Source organism: Bubalus kerabau, chromosome 2 (genome assembly GCF_029407905.1).
Source record: "Bubalus kerabau isolate K-KA32 ecotype Philippines breed swamp buffalo chromosome 2, PCC_UOA_SB_1v2, whole genome shotgun sequence".
In the NCBI taxonomy this organism is placed as follows: Eukaryota; Metazoa; Chordata; class Mammalia; order Artiodactyla; family Bovidae; genus Bubalus; species Bubalus kerabau.
Window position 1 is genome coordinate 8322200 of NC_073625.1, and position 18773 is coordinate 8340972.

General features: G+C 48.4%; 1 protein-coding gene across 3 annotated transcripts in view; it reads left to right on the plus strand.

The window, feature by feature from the left end:
- SLC20A2 (solute carrier family 20 member 2) overlaps positions 1-18773 on the plus strand; it is a 113899-nt gene that overhangs the window by 48419 nt on the left and 46707 nt on the right. For all 3 annotated transcript variants that reach the window (XM_055566991.1, XM_055566990.1, XM_055566989.1), the window contains one exon: positions 13124-13675. In XM_055566991.1, the coding sequence (XP_055422966.1) occupies positions 13387-13675 (289 nt within the window). In that variant the 5' untranslated portion in view covers positions 13124-13386. The remainder of the gene's footprint in view (positions 1-13123; positions 13676-18773) is intronic.

An 18773-nucleotide genomic window follows, 5' to 3' on the forward strand; every position in this document is an offset into this window, starting at 1 on the left:
ACATGGGCCACTGTGAAGAGTCCCAGCAGGAATACCAGAAGCAGAAGCGAGAGAAAGGGCAGAAAAACACCGTCAAAGAAGCCATGGCTGGCACATCCCCAAAGCTGATGAGAGACAGTATCTGCACACCCAGAATGCTTAACAAATGCCCATTAGGATGAACACAAAGAGATCCACACCCAGGCATATTGCAGTCAAAATGCTGAAAGATGAAGAGAAAGTGGGAATGCAGAGAGGCAGATGTGACTCAGGGCGTCTGGGGGAAGCCCAGGGACTCTCACAGCAGTGGCGGCCAGGCAGCAGTGAGAGGGCCCAGGAAAGTGCTAAGAGAAGCCTGTGTCCTGGGGAGCTGTCTTTCTAAACAGGAGCATCAGCGAGTAAATAAAGACTGGGAGAATGCCCTGCTGGCAGGTCCGCCTTACGAGAAATACTAAAACAACTTCGGTTCAGTAGGCTGAAAGGAAGCGACACCAGACAGCAATTGGAATACACCCAGGAGCTCCAGTAGGTGATGAAGTAGGTGATGATAGAAGACAGTATGTATTGCTTTCTATTCTCTTAACTGATTTCAAACATCATGGAAGAGCAGCTTTTATCTGGTGGCTTTCTGGTTATTATAAGAAAGCTCTGTATGTTCACATACAAGAGCCTTCCTAGCTCTAAGTTTTCTAAAAGAAACAGACAAACGGAGCTACTGCCTTGCCCTGGGAAGTTTCTGTCTTAACCGTACATGAGGAATGAAGCAACAGGAGCACTCTCAGAATCGGGAAATCATTTTCAAAGGAATCTTATAAACTGTCTTTTTTTAAAAACTTCTGTCTCTATGGTTTTTTGAAGGTGATATCAAGCAAATGCTTATGGTCTCTTAATTTAATTGTTGTTGTTTAGTCACTAAGTTGTGTCCAACTCTTTGGATTGTACCCTGCCAGACTCCTCTGTCCATCGAATTTCCCAGGCAAGAATACTGGAGTGGGTAGTCGTTTTCTTTTCCAGGGGATCTTTCCAACCCAGGGATCGAACCCATGTGTCCTGCTTTGGTGGGTCGATTCTTTACTGCTGAGCCACCAGGAAAGCCCCTCTAAATTTAGTAACAAGACTTTAATTTCATAGTCTCAGAGGTATGAAGAACTGCTAAATTTTCACCTGACTTACCAACCAAATTTATAGACTCACTGCCTTGTTTAGGCTGCTTTACATTACTATTTTGCCCTTACTGGTGGAATTGAATCAAGTTTGTTGCCTTCTGATGGGGTCCTTCAGAGACTTGAATGGACTTTGCTTCCTTGAAGAGAGAAAAAGTCCAACTAAGTCATTTTAATATTTATTTATTTGTCCTCTCTTGCTTCTGCCTAAGAACTATTGCTTAAGAACCTCTGGGATGAAAATAAGAAATACAGGGCTGTAAACTGAGCATGGATAATAGTTAAGATAATAATCTTCATCTGTCAACTCTTCCATTTATATTAATGTTCCAGTAATAGAAATAATATGTAGTGGTAGCAGGAATCAATGTTTTTATAAGTATCATTCACATTTTTATTGAACTTCCATTATACTCAGAATAAAATTGGCAAATAAATATGTAAGAACCAAGATGTCTATTTATATACATAGTTCCATTTTCAACCGTGGCTGAAGGGAAAGTATTTCCCTAATATAGCTCCTGGGACTTGGCCAAGCAGCCCAACACTTCAGGGCACAGAATAGGAACAAGCGATCCTTAGGTTTGCCAGTTGATAGAAAGGATATTAAGTGATTTGCTCCTGAAAGCAAATCTGTTTTTGGTTACAAGTGAACAAAAACAGGTGACCTAGAATATTTGGAGGGAATCTGTGTCTATAATGCATACAGAAAGGGAAAGATGTTCAGAGGCCGTTTCTGTCTGGGAGTGGAAATAGATAATATAAGGCTCAGCTATTCATATCCTTGGGTTTCAAGCAGTATTGCACTTAAAACACTCTGGCAAGGTGGTCGCAACCTATTTTTCAAATCTCCACTGCAGGTAATTCCACATTTCCAGTGGGAGCTCATTTCACTGTGCGGCAACCTATTGAGTTACAAAGTTTTCTCCTCCTATCTGAGGGTAGCTTTTCTTATTAATGATGAAAGACTGCTGTATCTCCAATTAGATAAAGAGGGGCTGATAATATATTTTCTCTTGATAGCCTTTTCATGGCAAATAGATGAGGAAACAATGGAAACAGTGACAGACTTAATTTTCTTGGACTCCCAAATCACTGCAGATGGTAACTGCAGCCATGAAATTAAAAGACGCTTGCTCCTTGGAAGAAAAACTATGACCAACCTAGAAAGCATATTAAAAAGCAGAGATTTTACTTTGCCAACAAAGGTTTGTCTAGTCAAAGCTATGGTTTTTCCAGTAGTCATGTATGTGTGTGAGTGTGACCATAAAGCAAGCTGAGCGCTGAAGAATTGATGCTTTTGAACTGTGGTGTTGGAGAAGACTCTTGAGAGTGCCTTGGACTGCAAGGAGATCCAACCAGTTCATCCTAAAGGAAATCAGTCCTGAATATTCATTGGAAGGACTGATGCTGAAGCTGAAACTCCAATCCTTTGGCCACCTGACGTGAAGAACAGACTCCTTGGAAAAGACCCTGATGCTGGGAAAGATTGAAGGCGGGAGGAGAAGAGGACGACAGAGGATGAGGTGGTTGGATGGCATCACCAACTCGATGGACATGAGTTTGAGCAAGCTTGGGGAGTTGGTGATGGACATGGAAGCCTGGCGTGCTGCAGTTCATGAGGTCTCAATGAGTTAGACACGCCTGAGCAACTAAACTGAAATGAGCTTTCACGTGGACTCACTGAATTATCCATTTAAAGTGGAAACAACAGATAAAAGCTTTCTTACTTTAACCCATCACTCAGTCAAATCCCATTTGAACACCACAAGGCAGTCTCACTTACACCTCCCGAGGCGATCTTTCAGTTTTTAAGAAATATTTTTCATGTAAGTCATGTAGGACCTCCTAGATCTTTCCTTCTATAGGTCAGATCATCTCAACTCCTTTAACTCTATCTTATTTGAATGAATTTTGCTTTTATTTCTTTATCCTTTAAAAAAGATATGTTCTTATTTACTAGGTTTAGCCAGCACCTTCCCAGAGAGCAAAAGGCTGTGTGGAAAACATCTAAATAACACAAATGCTTTATAAGCCCAGAAGAAATTTAAATGTCAGAATGACAGGAATGCAGAGGGAGACTGACTGTACCAGGAATGAGGGCTGAGCCCACAGGCTCTGCAGTGGAAACTGTTGCTGGGGGACGAGAAGAAGTGGGTTCACGTTGCATAAACTCATGAAGGCCACTGACTGCATGGCTCAAGAAAGGGTCAGAGCTTTCCACCCGCTCTCCCCACAGGACAATCCTGTGGTTCATGGTTCCAAGCTAAACTGCCTCTTCCCAGCCCTGTGGTCTCTGGATGATGCGCAGAACTCGAGACGTCATCGGACCTTGAAAACGTTCCAGGATGCAGGCTCTGCAGCATTCCTGGTTATCCGCTGTCTTTATCACCCTCTAGTCTTTCCCCATCAACTCTGCCCTCCCGTTCCCTGGGAGGCCAGGACTTCAAGGCATCTCAGCTCCAGGGCAGAAGCCAGTGTCACTGAGAAGGTCTGATGGATACCTCCCCAGGGCATCACTTCTGCTGCTTCCCTCGGGGCACCTCCTGTGGAGTGAGTGGGTCATCACAACCTGCACTTCCAGCGAGGACAGTCACATCTTCAAAAGGACCAAAATCAGAATAGATGACTTCTAAAGTCCCTGGGTGTTCATTGGAAGGACTGATGCCGAAGCTGAAACTCCAGTACTTTGGCCACCTGATGCGAGGAGCTGACTCACTGGAAAAGGCTGTGATGCTGGGAAAGATTGAGAGCAGGAGGAGAAGGGGACGCCAGAGGATGAGATGGTTGGATGGCATCACTGCCTCGATGGACATGATTTGGGTAAACTCCAGGAGTTGGTGATGGACATGGAAGCCTGGCGTGCTGCAGTCCATGGGGTAGCAAAGAGTCGGACACGACTGAGCGACTGAACTGAACTGAGTACCTTCAGACTCAAATGTTCTCTAAGTCTCTGAACCAAGATAGGCTAAAAGAGTTAATCACATAGGTACCCTCAAATACTGTGAAGTACTTGGACCATCAGGACAGTTTCTTATTCTTGGGTGAAGTTCAGTCCTGGCAGCCAGAACCTGCAGGGACTCATCAGGAAGGTGAGAGAAGAGACCAGAGAGGGAGCAGGTGTGACCGAGGAGGGACCTTCAGACTCCCGCACACGGGAGGCCCCAGACCACACAGAGACCCGTGCCCCCAGGGCTCAGACAGGAATGGAGAGACAGCCTTGAGAGTGAGAAACAAAGATAAGAGAAATCAAGAGAACAGGCCTGTTCATACAGCTCAAGTCGTGGGTTGTAAGGAAGAAAGAAATCTGAGAAGCCGAAAAACAGGCAGATTCATATGAAATTCATTTTGTTTACTAGGAAAAACTAAGCTTATTTTGGTGTTACATTCCTAACCTGGGCGGGGGGAAATGTACTTTTCTTTGTACTGTTTTGTAGGCATTTTTTTCAATAATACAAGTAGTAATTGCTCATGGTAGAAAATTTCAGTAATATAAAAAAACGTAAAGAACCCCCGGAGTCGCTCTAAACTTGGGCCTGTGTCTTCAGCCCCATGACTGGTGCATTCTTCAGCGCAGCTGCAGTGTGGCCTAGGCCACTGTGTGAACTCCTTTTTCACTCAGCATTATTACTGTGTTCCATTGTCATGCAAAGCTCTCACGTTACCCCATTTTAGTGACTACGTAAAACTTCATCTTTAGAAGTCAGCCGTGTCTCCTCAGCCATTCTCCTGTCTGGCTAAGGAAAGTTAGGCGGTCTCCTCTTTTCTCACGATGGTAATAGATGACACTGGATTAAACATCTTTGTACACGAGTGTTTATTCACATTTCATATTATTGGTTTTTTTAACCGTTGAGAGTCACGTCATAAAGAACACCCGTTCCCCGCCTGAGTCCTCCTTGTTCCAGGTAGAGGACCTGGCTGGCCCCGCCTCTGGCCCAACCTGGCAAGTGTGCGAGCACCATTCCGCGTACGAAACCAAACACTGTCACTCGGAACTGTGTAAATCACTTCTGCCTGTACTTACGGGGGATGACATTACAGGACTGACTTTAGAATCTGGTGTCGGAGTTGCAAACAAGGTGACACTTTTATGATCTCATCCGCCCGTTTACTGGAACCGACCTCCCAGAAGCTTCGGCACATGAGATGTCCACAAATTTAGACATCACGCGTCTCCAGCCCGTGGCCCTCCACAGATGTGATTTTCAGCCGAAATGGCTTGTATTCGCCCTGACCTCAAATGCTCATGAAATGCCCTGACCTCTGTTTGGCTCCTGTGGAAGGGATGGAGACTTGTCTCCACAGGACGACCCGTGCTCTTTTCTCTGTAGAAATGCTCAATGCCCATCCTGAAGGGCAGTCAGTGGGTGATCCCGGCAGTGGGCCTTCCTCTCTCATCTCTGACCTCAGAAAAGCTGTGTCCGAGTCCCTCTCTGGAGGACTTCCCTGTGATGCAGCCCCTCCTTGGGTCTCATTAGCTCTTTGTTTCTCGATGCCACTGCTTGGAGCAAGGGTGACAGCTTGCCCCTGACTCTGGTCGCACTGGCTGGTTGCACTGCGTTTAGCTGGAATGTTCCTTCTTTCCTCGCTGCTCTTTCTTTTTTTTTTTTTTTTTTAACTGTTTAGCTTTTATACTTCATCTCAGCTGGACAGTGTGGCAGGAAGGGAAAATACCAAATCTGAATTGTATTGTTTTCTTTTCATCCCCCTCAGCTCTGTTGAGGTATAATTGATAAAGTGGTAAGATTATCATTTAAATATTACAATATGAAATGTACCCTGTGGTGGTTTTATGTGTTTTTATACATATACATTGCAAAAGAATTCCTCCCTTCTAGTTGATTAACACATCCATCCCCTCACAGTTAATTAATGCATCCATCACCGCACGTGTTTATATATTCCAGGGTTATTTTCTAAGCAGCCTTACTGAAGCATAATTTATGTACAGGCAAGCCCACCAGCGGTCAGTGTACAGTCGCATAAGTTTTGACACACATGCATAGTAACACCAACTTCTCGCGAGAGAACATATAGTCTCCTGTAAGACGTGTGTTTCCATTTCTCTGGGGTCTGCTGGCTTGCACAGGAAGCATATGCTTTAGGGTATGAGAAACCCCTGCGTTCTCTTCCAAAATGGCTTTCCCATTTTGCATGGATTTTTTTTCCTAGCACTTTTTTGAGTTCTTGTCTCTCTACCCCTTCACCTCCGTCCACCCCTCCACGCAGTTCCTGAGGCTTACGGTGCGTGTCAGTCTTTAGGCAAAGACAAGGCCAGAGTTTGTACAGCAGGAAGAAGAGCAGCCCTCGAGGGAGGTGGGGCCGTGTGAGTGAGGAAGACCCTTCTTGAAGGATTTTGGACCCTTACACTCTTATTCTCCCTGTGACTCCCCCGATAACCAATAACTTCAAGTTGCTTGCAGCCAACCACAACTTGCAAACACTTTGAAAAAAATGGATTTGACCCTGACAGTAATCCCAAAAAGTCCATGTGTTGTTACTGCTGCTGCTGCTGCTGCTGCTAAGTCGCTTCAGCCGTGTCCGACTCTGTGCAACCCCATAGACAGCAGCCCACCAGGCTCCCCCGTCCCTGGGATTCTCCAGGCAAGAACACTGGAGTGGGTTGCCATTTCCTTCTCCAATGCATGAAAGTGGAAAGTGAAAGTGAACCCGCTCAGTCGTGTCCGACTCTGTGCAACCCCATAGACGGCAGCACTGCCCCCCCTTTACAGATGATGAGACAAGACTTCTCTGTGGTCACGTCGCGGGTTAGCAGCAGGGCAGGCTCAGGCCCCAGGTTTCCTGCCCATCACCCAGGGCTTTCTCTGCCACGTGCAGACCCCTGTGCTGAGCCGGGACCTCACACACCACTGTGCTGTGTGCCCTTCCTCCCGCTTCTCAGACAGGGCGTGGACGTGACTTGCCCAGGGCAGCTGTAGACTAGGGTGGACCAGGGTGACCTGACCTGGGCTCGTCCCCTTCTCCAGGTGGGAGAAACAGGTGCTCCCCTTTAATAGTAGAGAGGAAAGGAGGGGGCAGGGACACTCAGGGCTGGGCCGATGTCCCGGCCTCTTCTGTTCCACTTTGCACGTCTTAGTGTCGCTCTTATCAGGCTGTGTCCGTGCTCCATCCCCGGCACTTCTGCCTCCGTCCCCCTGTTCCAGGTGGTCCCTGACCTTCTGATGTCGTTTTCTTCCCCTTCTCTCTCCCTCCTCCCTCCTTGTCCCCTCTGCCCCTCGCCCCTCCCCGCCTCCATCAGGAGAGCACCCGTCTGCCTGTCTCCAGCGGAGAAGGCAATGGCACCCACTCCAGTACTCCTGCCTGGAAAATCCCATGGACGGAGGAGCCTGGAAGGCTGCAGTCCATGGGGTCGCTGAGGGTCGGACACGACTGAAGTGACTTAGCAGCAGCCTGTCTCCAGGCGCCTCTGCTCCCAGTGCTGCGTGGCTGATCTGGGAACAGGCCCTTTAAAAGGGAGCTGAGACCTGTTTCAGACCCTTCCTAGTAATATTTCAGTTTTTCATCATCTGTGTGAAAACGTGAAGCTCAGTATTTTCTGTCTTAAATATACTGTTATTTTTGAGCTATTTTTTACCTTTTAAGCCTGTGAAGTCAACGAGCTACTCAAGAAGAATGTTAAGAGACTCATGACAAGGTCTACGTCCTAAAAGGTGAAAAAAACGTTTGTGCTCGCTGCCCTGTTTTCTGCAAGATTCCCAAAGTGAAATCTTCGATTCTGTTGAAATATCACCAGGGGAAAAAACTCGTCATCTTTACATCTTATTCGTCAGGCTCACCTGCAGGTAGCAGAGTTACTGGATTTTACATCCTGCCCCTGAAGGGATACCTGTCTCCCCCGCCTCCATTTCGACCTAAATGTCAGCACTCCCGATGCAGTGCGGGCTGCCGGGAGAGCAGGTTTTTCATTTTCAGAACGTTGTGTGTGTGAGCTACCTGGGGCCTCAGGAAAGGAGTTGGGAAATTACTTCAGAGCCCCGGGTTTTCTGCGTGGGGACCTGGCTCCTTCCTGTCGTCTGCTGGCAGGAGGGCCTGGCCTGGGTGCAGCCGCAAGCCTTCAGAAAAGATCCTCACAGGCCAGAACGACACAGGGGACCCTCTGCAGGTATCTGCTTCTGAATCAAGCCAGAGGATGGAGGCAACTGTTAATTATGACTCAGTTCATGTCAGTAAATAAGATTAAGCCTCATCAAGTAGGACCTTGCCCTACTTAGGCTGTTTCCTAGCAGACCCAGGAAATAAGACATTTTATAGATTTATTGAATTCCTTCAGCATCACAGGGGCAGGAGAAGGACTTGGGTGAAACGTGACGCTAGCTCAGTCAGCGTCCTTCAGGATCAGAAGTTTGTTTTGTTTTGTTTTGTTTTTAAAAAGCTGAGTTCGAGATTGGCAGGTGAACTGATGGAAATAGGTGTGTACTTGGGGAAAAAGCTGGAAGTCATCTTTGAGATTCTTTTCTGCATGAGTCTGGGTCCCCGAAGAGCCCACAGCCCACCGCTGTGGACCTGCTCGTCTGGGGCTGGTAGGTGCCAACTGGGGAGATGGTTAGACCCCAGGCCGGCAGGGGTGGGGGCGCTGGAGCAGACCTTTGCTGGGAGGGTCAAGGGTCTCCTGGGGTGCGACCGTTGGCAGCATTTCAGAGCAGGACCCCCCGATCCAGGCTTCTCTGCGCACCGAAGTTTATTAAATGCCACAACTCAGCAACATTCCTGTTCTTAAGCAGTGTACAAACCTGACTAGAAATATTCTGAGAATGTTTGTTTTCACGCTTCTGTAAACATTCCGATTCCCAGGGTGGGAAGGAGGGTGTTGGGGAGAGTTGAGTCAACGCTGACAGAGGAAGAGAGTCTGGAAGCCTCCCCGCAGGAGCCCTGGGAGCGCGGCTCAGAGCTGAAGGCCCAGGCGCCAGGCCGCGTGGGGTGAGCTGAGATGTCGGCTCACCGGGGAAAGGCAGGCTCTTGTGAACATGACCCATCGGGGACACAGACCCTACAGACCCTCAGTACTTCTTGCGGGAGTCCGAACTCTCCTCCAGTGCAAGAGGTCGGGGCATCGGAAAACTGGCCATTTAGGGGTTTTCACACTCGGGCAAGGAGAGGGAAGAGGAATGCTTGGTTCCAGCCCCCCATCACGTCCTGACACTTCTCAGAAAAGCTCTCTGAGGAGAGGCAGGAAGAACAAGGCATTTGCTGGAGGTTTTCTGATTGGCGTCGCCCCGGGCTGAGCATCGCTGCTGAGGAAGAGAGAAGGCGTTTTCATTGCTGCTCCCACACGCAGAGCCTCTGTCTGCAGGACTGCCGTGAACACACGTGTGTTTCCATCCACTGCCTCCAGGGTCGCGTCTAGGCGTCCCCGTCGCAGCATCGAGTAAATATTTACCTGTAGTCTTATTCCAATTTCAGTTTTTATATTTAAATCTTTCACTTGGGGTGAGGTAGGAAATCTCACTTTTTCTTCCTTCCAGATAGTTAGCAGCTGGCACGTTGGCCCAGCATCACTTATTGAATAAGTCGAATTTCCACCCTGATGTGATCCACCACCCTGCCCCACCTTCAAATTCCTATTTTCTGACCCAAGCCTCCTGGTTGGGCCTCGGCCCCTCTGAATTTGGCCACGTTTCTTGACAAGCTACCGCTACTGCTCACACGGTGGTTTTCCAGCCCGCTGAGGGCTCAGTTTCAGCAGTGCGACCCTGTTTTTCAACGCATCCTGTTGTGTAGTTATTTAAGCACTTCATTTTGCTCATGTTGGACAAAAATCAATGAAGAAAATCAAAGTGTTGGTACTTGCAATAGGAAGTAGGCTGGGTAAATATCACGCAAGATGGAAATGATTTCGTCTCTTAAAAGGGGCAGGCCTTTCTCCTCGGCCAGGTGCTTCGGAACTTCGGGGTTGAGTGTGAAGGAGAAAACATAGATGTAATTGTGGAGATAAGCTGTCTAAGGTCATGTGAGTGGGAGAGAGAACTTCTGCTTGGAAGTAGTGCCAGGGTACCACAAAGGCTGTGAGAACCCTCAGTCCAAGCAGAGGCGGCCCGAGGGCCTCGCCTTACCCCCTGCGTGTGTCGGTGTCCAGCCGTGAGCTGTGCCCAGACCCCACCCTGCCACCGACCAACAAAACCAAGCACAGTGCAGATGGGAGAACACCCTGCCCGGTGACTCCTCAGCCCAGCACTCCTGTCTCCATCCCCACTGACAAGCCAGCACTGCGTCCCAGCGGCATCAGCCACCGGAACCCCTCTTTCCATCCCTCCTCTTCCGTTTGTCAGCACCCTGTCCCTGGCTCAGGACACCCATCTACACCTGCACCGTGCAGGGGCCTCGGAGGCAGTCTCCCCACGTCCCCTCCTGCCTCCATCCTGGCCCCCCTCTGCACTGTGGCCAGGGGCCTCCAGGAAGGGGAGCCTGAGCACATCAGCACCCTTCTAACAGAGCCCCCCAGTGTTAGCAGGTGGCTACCAGCAGTGTGGTCCAGCCCAGCCTGCATCTCCCCCCTTATGCCACTCCTTCCCAACTGGGAACTGCCTGGAGTGACCCCCCCCAGTCCCAGGTTGACACCCCCATCCTTAGGTGGCAGGGGACCCCCCTCCTGCTCACACAGACCAGGTGTGCCGTCTGTGCGCTCGTGAGGCTGCACGATGTGGGCCTCCCGCTTTAGCACCTGCCACACCTGATAGTCTGACATGTGTCTGTTGATGAGCATCCGTCTCCCTTCCTGGACCACATCCCATGTCACTCAGCATCTTCCCAATGACGGGCCCACTAGGGCGCTCAGTAAACAGCATCCTGTGCTGTCCTCGTTGGCCTCTGGGCCCCCTGACCTGACCGATGAGGCTTCATCTAGAACTCTTTGTATTTCAAAGTAGATAATACTGGTCCAGATGCTGGTTTGACTTTGTATTTTCATTTATCGACTCAGTGCGGTCTTTTTCGCACGACTCCAGAGTCGCGTGGGCTACAAAGCTTAGAAAGTGAGAAGGTGGTCGGGCATACTTCCTGCTTCATCCTGGGCCTGTCATGCCGCCAACACGTGTGGTTCTGCATTTTAGTTGATCATTTTTCCTGAAAAGATGGTTCTATATATATATTGATTTGCTTTTATGTATTTTAATTTGGAAAGCACGTCACGACAGTATAGAGTCTTGGGAGGAAAGAAAAACTTGAGCTCTACTACTGCTTGTAAGCTCAACCACTGTTACACTGTTAATGAGTCACCTCTGGGTCTTTTATATACCTTTAACATTGCCACATTCATAGGTACGTAAATTTTGTGTCCTGCTTTTTTCCCTCTAAATAACCTTAATGTTGACTGATCGTTATATTTTATATGACATGGTGTATGAGGCTGACTCAGTTCAATAAGCATTTATAGTCATCGTTCTCAATGCTGAGAACCACCCAAGTACACAGATGTAGTACTCTGTGTAATAATAGACCACCACAACTCTGAAGCTTTTCATGATATTTTTCCTTCACGGATGTATTAATTCTGTAACATCACCTCTTCATCCCAGGAAGAAGCCTATGCAAGAGTTTTCTTCCTTTCTCTAATACCTTCTTTCTTCACTTACTGAGCAACTTGACTAGGGCTTATCCCATGCTGGATGCTAGTCTGTGTGCTGGGGACATGGCTGGGAATCCCCATGCATAAAGCCAGACGGGTGTGAGTGAGTGAACGAATGAATGAGGTGGTCAGTAGAAGAGGCAAACAGGTGGGTGAGAGAGAGGGATAATGGCATGGGGGGGTGGCGCTGCTGTTAGACAAGGTCGGGGCCCGCTCTGGTGGTGACGCCTGGGCAGAAAGGGACTTGGAGCAGGCGGTGAGCTGGCAGAGAGGCTGTCTCTGGCCCAGGGACCAGCAGGTACGAAGGCCCTGAGCTGAGGGAGCTGGCGGTTTTCATACAAGAGGCAGGAGCAAGTGAGGGGAGGAGGTGGGCAAGGCCTGAGGTCAGTGAGCCCAGGCGGGCTTGGGGGATGAGATGAGATCTGGCAGGGGGTGATCTAGGGAGGGAGCCCCGAGCAGATCTGGGGGAAGCCCCAAGGAGATCTGTGGAGGAAGCCTGGGGATCGGAGGGCCCCCCAGATATTCTCAGGGCTCCACCATATCTCCTTGGAGCTGCCCCCAGATTTCCTTGCAACTCCCCCCACAGATCTCCCTGGGGCTCCCCCCATATTTCCCCAGGGCTTCCCCCAGATCTCCTTGGGACTCCCCCGCAGATCTCCCCAGGGCTCTGCAGGGGAACCCTAAGGACATCTGGGGGTCCTGGGGAGACCTGGGGGTGATCTCCCGGGCTGCGCTCAGGCGTCTGGCTATCCCCAGGTGAGGTGGGAGGCGGGGCGTGGTGCCTCGCTCTCCCTCGCGCTCTGACAAGCTGGCTGCACTCCAGTGTCCCCACCCTGCTGGGAAGCCCCGCAGCTTCCTGCTCCCCCGTCGCCCTGTGGACGAGTCACTTCGTGCTCAGACACAGGCTTGGTAAGCTCGGTGTGAAGTGTGTGTGTGAGCAGGTGGGCAAGGAGCCACACCCCACCGTGTCACAGCCACGGTGGGGTAACCCTGCTCCAAGAAGTTAGGCGTGCTCCGTGTATTTGATGAGCTCTGTAACTCTGAATTTCTCATTTCTTTTTCTTTTGCTCCTCTGTCAGAATTTTTTCCTTCTAAAATAAAGGCCACATATATTCTTCGAATTGTGTAAAAAGTACCCTAGTAGGACTTCCTGGCAGTCTATAATCGTAAAGCGTGATTACCCTCTGAAGTTTTAGAATCAACTCTTTTTTGGTGGTGGCAGGGCCAGAAGTTAGCCTGCTTCTAATCTTCTAGCGTTGCATTATGGTCCGATCGGCCACACGCATGCGAAAGGGAGAGCCCATGAGTCGTCTCCAAACACTTCTTCCTGAAAGAACAGACCATTGTCGCCCATTCCTCGGGGTGACTAATTCCTTTTGTTTTCTTTCTGACACAGGAGGAGCCCTCACAGCTTCCCCAGGTCAGGAGGGAAAATATGGAATGTGTTTTACCGCTGACTGAACACAACCCAATGAACTGTCCTGACAGTAGTTTGAAAACCAGCAGTTAGCAGTTTGTCCAGCCGCAACATCATCCGGCACTTTCCAGAGCAGACTCACTGTTGACAGGAACTCTCAGCCTCACGCCCCATAGAACCTCAAGCTCGGCCGATTTCAGAGATTTTCGCACAAGAAAAGCACCCAGCGCCCTGCGTCCACAATGGCGATGGATGAGTACCTGTGGATGGTCATCTTGGGTTTTATCATAGCTTTTATCTTGGCGTTTTCTGTGGGTGCCAATGACGTTGCCAATTCGTTTGGCACCGCCGTGGGCTCGGGCGTGGTGACCTTGAAGCAGGCCTGTATCCTGGCTTCCATCTTCGAAACCACCGGCTCGGTGCTGCTGGGGGCCAAAGTCGGAGAGACCATCCGGAAGGGCATCATCGACGTGAACCTATACAACAACACCGTGGAGACGCTCATGGCCGGGGAGGTCAGTGCCATGGTCGGTAAGTAGCTTGGTCTTCCCACCCGTGGGAATGTGTCCCGACCCACTCCTCTGCCCAACTTCTGTCATACCCATAAATGAGACTTTTGCTTTAACTTTTCAAAAACTGGTTTGATAGTTTTTTTTTTTTTAATAAGAGTATAGGTGATTTACAGTGTTGTGTTATTTTCAGGTGTATAGCAAAGTAATTCAGCAATATATATATATGAAATATATGTATATGTATATTTTTCAGACTTGTTTCTCATTCATTATATCTTATTTGTGCTTTCTGTATGTTATGATTTTGGTCAGTGTCCAAATGTCAAGCAACCATTTCTTTCTTGAATGTGTTCAAATAGACTTTGGCTAAGTCAGTGCTTTTCAAAAAGTCCAGAAAAAAAAAAAAGATATTTGTAGCATAGCTCTTTGTCATTTTAAAGCTATTTGAAAGTTCTTAAAGAAAGAACACGTCAAAGTGAACGTGTTTCAGAGGTTTAGTTAGGTTTATTTATAAACCTTGATGGTTTATTTTTTTTTCATATATTTTTCATTAGTTCTGAGGCGATGTTTTAAAAACTTGGATGCCAAAAACCAGTTTTCATTAGCTTAACTTTTGTATTCTCAGTTTAAGTTTTAGAGCAGTTACCAAATGAATCTTCAGTGCCTGTGTTTCAAGAAACGTTGGTCTTCTCTGTCATTTGTCATCCTTTTGTTGGTTTTTGTTCAGATTTTCTAATTCTGCCCCTGGGAGTTCCATCTGGTATGCTTGTTTTGTTTTCTGGCCAGAAGACCATTTGTACATCACCTGTTTGCAGTAGGACCTCTTATGGGTAGGGTCAGGGTGCCTGGATGAAAGAGCATCGCTGGCTGGATGAGCGGTTCCTTCTCTGCCCATGCTGATCCCAGACCTATGGCAGCATACGGGTGCTCCCTCACCAAGCTGAGAGGTTCCGGCAGCAGGGCCTTAAGTGCAGCTGACAAGACCCTTCTCCGCTTGCCTCTAGGTCCAGGTGACACACAGCAGGCGGCGGGTCTGCATGGGCAAGGGGTGCGGGCGAGAGGGGGTGTCCTGCCACTTTGTTTGCAGCAGCGCACATGCTTTTGTGGGGAGAGCCGTGCCGTGGAGGCCGGATGCTGGTGGACTGAGAACACGGCTCCCGAGATGAGTCACCAGCAGCACGTCTGTAGCACCAGGGGTGTGCAGGTCATTTGCCAGGTGTAGGATGGCCCATCATCTTTTTTGTGGCAGCAGGTTAGTCTGAGTAGTAGTTGAGGTCTTTGATTGGAAGCAGACGCAGGTCCTGAGTAAGGAATTAAATACTACTAAGCAACTCAGCAGTGGCCACAGGACTGGAAAAGGTCCGTTTTCATTCCAGTCCCAAAGAAAGGCAATGCCAAAGAATGCTCAAACTACCGCACAGTTGCACTCATCTCACACACTAGTAAAGTAATGCTCAAAATTCTCCAAGCCAGGCTTCAGCAATATGTGAACCATGAACTTCCAGATGTTCAAGCTGGTTTTAGAAAAGGCAGAGGAACCAGAGATCAAATTGCCAACATCCACTGGATCATCGAAAATGCAAGAGAGTTCCAGAAAAACATCTCTCTTTGCTTTATTGACTATGCCTCTGACTGTGTGGATCACAACAAACTGGAAAATTCTTAAAGGGATGGGAATACCAGACCACCTGACCTGCCTCTTGAGAAACCTATATGCAGGTCAGGAAGCAACAGTTAGAACTGGAACAACAGACTGGTTCCGAATAGGAAAAGGAGTTCGTCAAGGCTGTATATTGTCACCCTGCTTATTTAACTTATATGCAGAGTACATCATGAGAAACGCTGGACTGGAAGAAGCACAAGCTGGAATCAAGATTGCCGGGAGAAATCTCAATCACCTCAAATATGCAGATGATACCACCCTTATGGCAGAAAGTGAAGAAGAACTAAAGAGCCTCTTGATGAAAGTGAAAGGAGAGAGTGAAAAGGTTGACTTAAAGCTCAACATTCAGAAAACTAAGATCATGGCATCTGGTCCCATCACTTCATGGCAAATAGATGGGGAAACAGTGTCCGACTTTATTTTTTTGGGCTCCAAAATCACTGCAGATGGTGACTGCAGCCATGAAATTAAAAGACACTTACTCCTTGAAAGGAAAGCTATGACCAACCTAGATAGCATATTAAAAAGCAGAGACATTACCTTGCCAACAAAGGTCCGTCTAGTCAAGGCTATGGTTTTTCCAGTAGTCATGTATGGATGTGAGAGTTGAACTATAAAGAAAGCTGAGCGCCAAAGAATTGATGCTTTTGAACTGTGGTGTTGGAGAAGACTCTTGAGAGTCCCTTGGACTGCAAGGAGATCCAGTCCATCCTAAGGGAGATCAGTCCTGAGTGTTCATTGGAAGGACTGATGCTGAAGCTGAATCTCCAGTACTTTGGCTACCTGATGGGAAGAGCTGACTCATTTGAAAAGACCCTGATGCTGGGAAAGATTGAAGGCAGGAGGAGAAGGGGACGACAGAGGATGAGATCTTTGGATGGCATCACCGACTCGATGGACGTGAGTTTGGGTAAACTCCGGGAGTTGGTGATGGACAGGAAGGCCTGGCGTGCTGCAGTCCATGGGGTCGCAAAGAGTTGGACATGACTGAATGACTGAACTGAATCATATCAAGCAGAAATTAAGGTTTTGCCAGTCAGAGTGATGCGGACAAGATATATTGAAAGTAAAGGAGAAGTAAAAACATTGCTCAAGTTCAGTCTTTTTAAATATTGGCATGTAGTTGATTTACAATATTGTGTTGGTTTCAGGTATATAATGAAGTGAGTCAGTTACACATGTATCTTTTCTTTTATAGATTCGTTCCCCATATAGGTCGCTACAGAGTATTGAGTAGCACCCCATGTGGTCTAGAGTGATGAGGTTCAGCCTTAACATCGGTTTCTCCCTGTGTTGGATGGGCCCTGTGGGGAGTGGTGGTACTTGTCGAGGAGATTTGTTGGTGAGGCTGCCCCGGGGCCCCAGGTGGACAGGCCTGCGAGCTGAGCTCCGTGTCACCACTGACTTGCTGTGTGGACAGCATAACTTGTCCAGCTTTGGGGTTTTCCCACCCCTGGCCTAGTCTCTCCACTCAAAGAATGAAGTATACTTACCTCCACTAGAATTTAGGTTAACCAAAGCAGTTTGTGGTTTTGCTTGAATAACTTGATTTTGTTTGCTTTGGTTTCTTTTTTTTTTTTTTTTTTGATGTGTGGTTAGATGAATCTCAAAGCCTATTTTGTTGGGAGTTGGTGAAATGAGAGTTACCTAGACATTTAAAATTGGTTTCCTTGAACATGAGAATTCTGGGTAGTTTTGAGATGGTGATATAATTATGTTTGGCTCAGATCAAGATGATTCTGTTCAAATGCCTGAATTCTCCCAGTCTTCCTCTTTTAAAGCCAACATCCCTTTCTTTTCCCCTTTTCTCCCTTGTCTTTTTTACTCTCTTTTTTTTCCTCTTTTTTCTTGAACTTTGCCCCAAGCCCATGGGTCTCTGTTTTCCCATAGCATGATGGTAGTGTTAAGTTGATTGGGTGGAAGACGTTGTTCACGCCAGCCAGGCTTCTCGAACATGGCCTCTCTGGGAACTCTAGCTCAGCCCTAAAGCAGTAGTCAATCCACTTAGTATGAAACCACCCATGGTTCCCAAAATCCACTGAGAATTCAGAATTCTCCATCTTTTCACAGCAGTACCCACAACAGCGTCACCGAGCCATCACAGTGAAGCACCCTAGGAAGTGCTGGGTCTCCTCACCGCCCTGTAACCCACACCTGCTCTACCATTCTTTCATCGTCTGGGAGCCCGTAGTCTGAGATGCCATCTTAACCCCCCAGTCTCCCCAGGCTTTGTCTCGCACCCTGTGTTGTTCAGTCGTGTCCAACTCTTTGCAGCCCCATGGACTGCAGCACACCCGGCTTCCCTGTCCTTCACTATCTCCCAGAGTTTGCTCAGATTCATGTCCGTTAGGTTGGTGATGCCATCCCACCATCTCATCCTCTGCCGCCCTCTTTTCCTTGCGCCCCAATCACACACTTAATCCCTTCCTTCATGGCAGGTCACCTTTAGCTTCAGGTTAGACTATCTGTTTCCCACGGTTTTTCTTTTTTAAGTATTTATTTCTATGTGTGGATCTGGCTGCACAGGTCTTGGTTGTCACATCCAAGAGCTTGAGTTTCAGCATGCAAGCTCCTAGTTGCGACATGTGGGCCCTAGATCCCTGACCAGGGATGGAATCTGGGGCCCCTGCATCGGGAGCTCGGAGTCTTAGCCACTGGACCTCTACAGGAGTCCTTTCCACTGTTTTTCTTAATATTAATATAATGCCATTCACTTTCAGGATTCCCCAAGGTTGAAGAGGCCTCTCACCCACTCTCGCCTCACAAGACCCCTGCACACAAGGCTTCTGTCTTTCCCTCCATCCTCCGGTCATTTCTCCCTCTTTCTCTCAGGCAGTCCCATCCCCTGCCTCTCCTTACAAACCTTCCTGTTGTAAAGTCAGCCCAGGGAGAGGAGAGTGGCTTTCAAGACAGAAAACCGCATGGTCTGAGTTCATGTAGGTCAGTTTTTCTCATTCTCATAACATCACTGGGTTACTTTAATTTTTGTAAGACTATCAATCATAAAGGTTGCTTTTTCAGTTCTGGTTCTGTGCTGTGTAACACACTCCCAACTCTGGCTTTATTTTTAAAACAATCCGTCCCCCTAGGAGCCCAGGGCTTAGGTGTCCCGGCTCACAGAACTGTCCGCGGGGGAGCGTGGGCGCCGCCATCCAGCCTGTCACCAGGTTGGCAGCCCCAGGCTGGTCCTTCTGCTCCCAACACACGTTTCAGGGATAGACTTGGGGTCACGGCCTGCTTTGGCTCGAAGGTCATGGTGCCCAACGCTCCCAGAGCAGCTGTCAGCCTTGCTGCACAGTCCGGGACCTCCCGTGAGCCTCTGTAGCACAGATATTTTTGGAGAAAATGCCAGGGGTCTGTTTGAAGGCACTGCTGCTGCCAAGCAACCAGATTTCCAGAATTAACGTTTGGGATTAATGACGCGCCCTGTTTATCAGCCCGCCCCTTTGTTCCC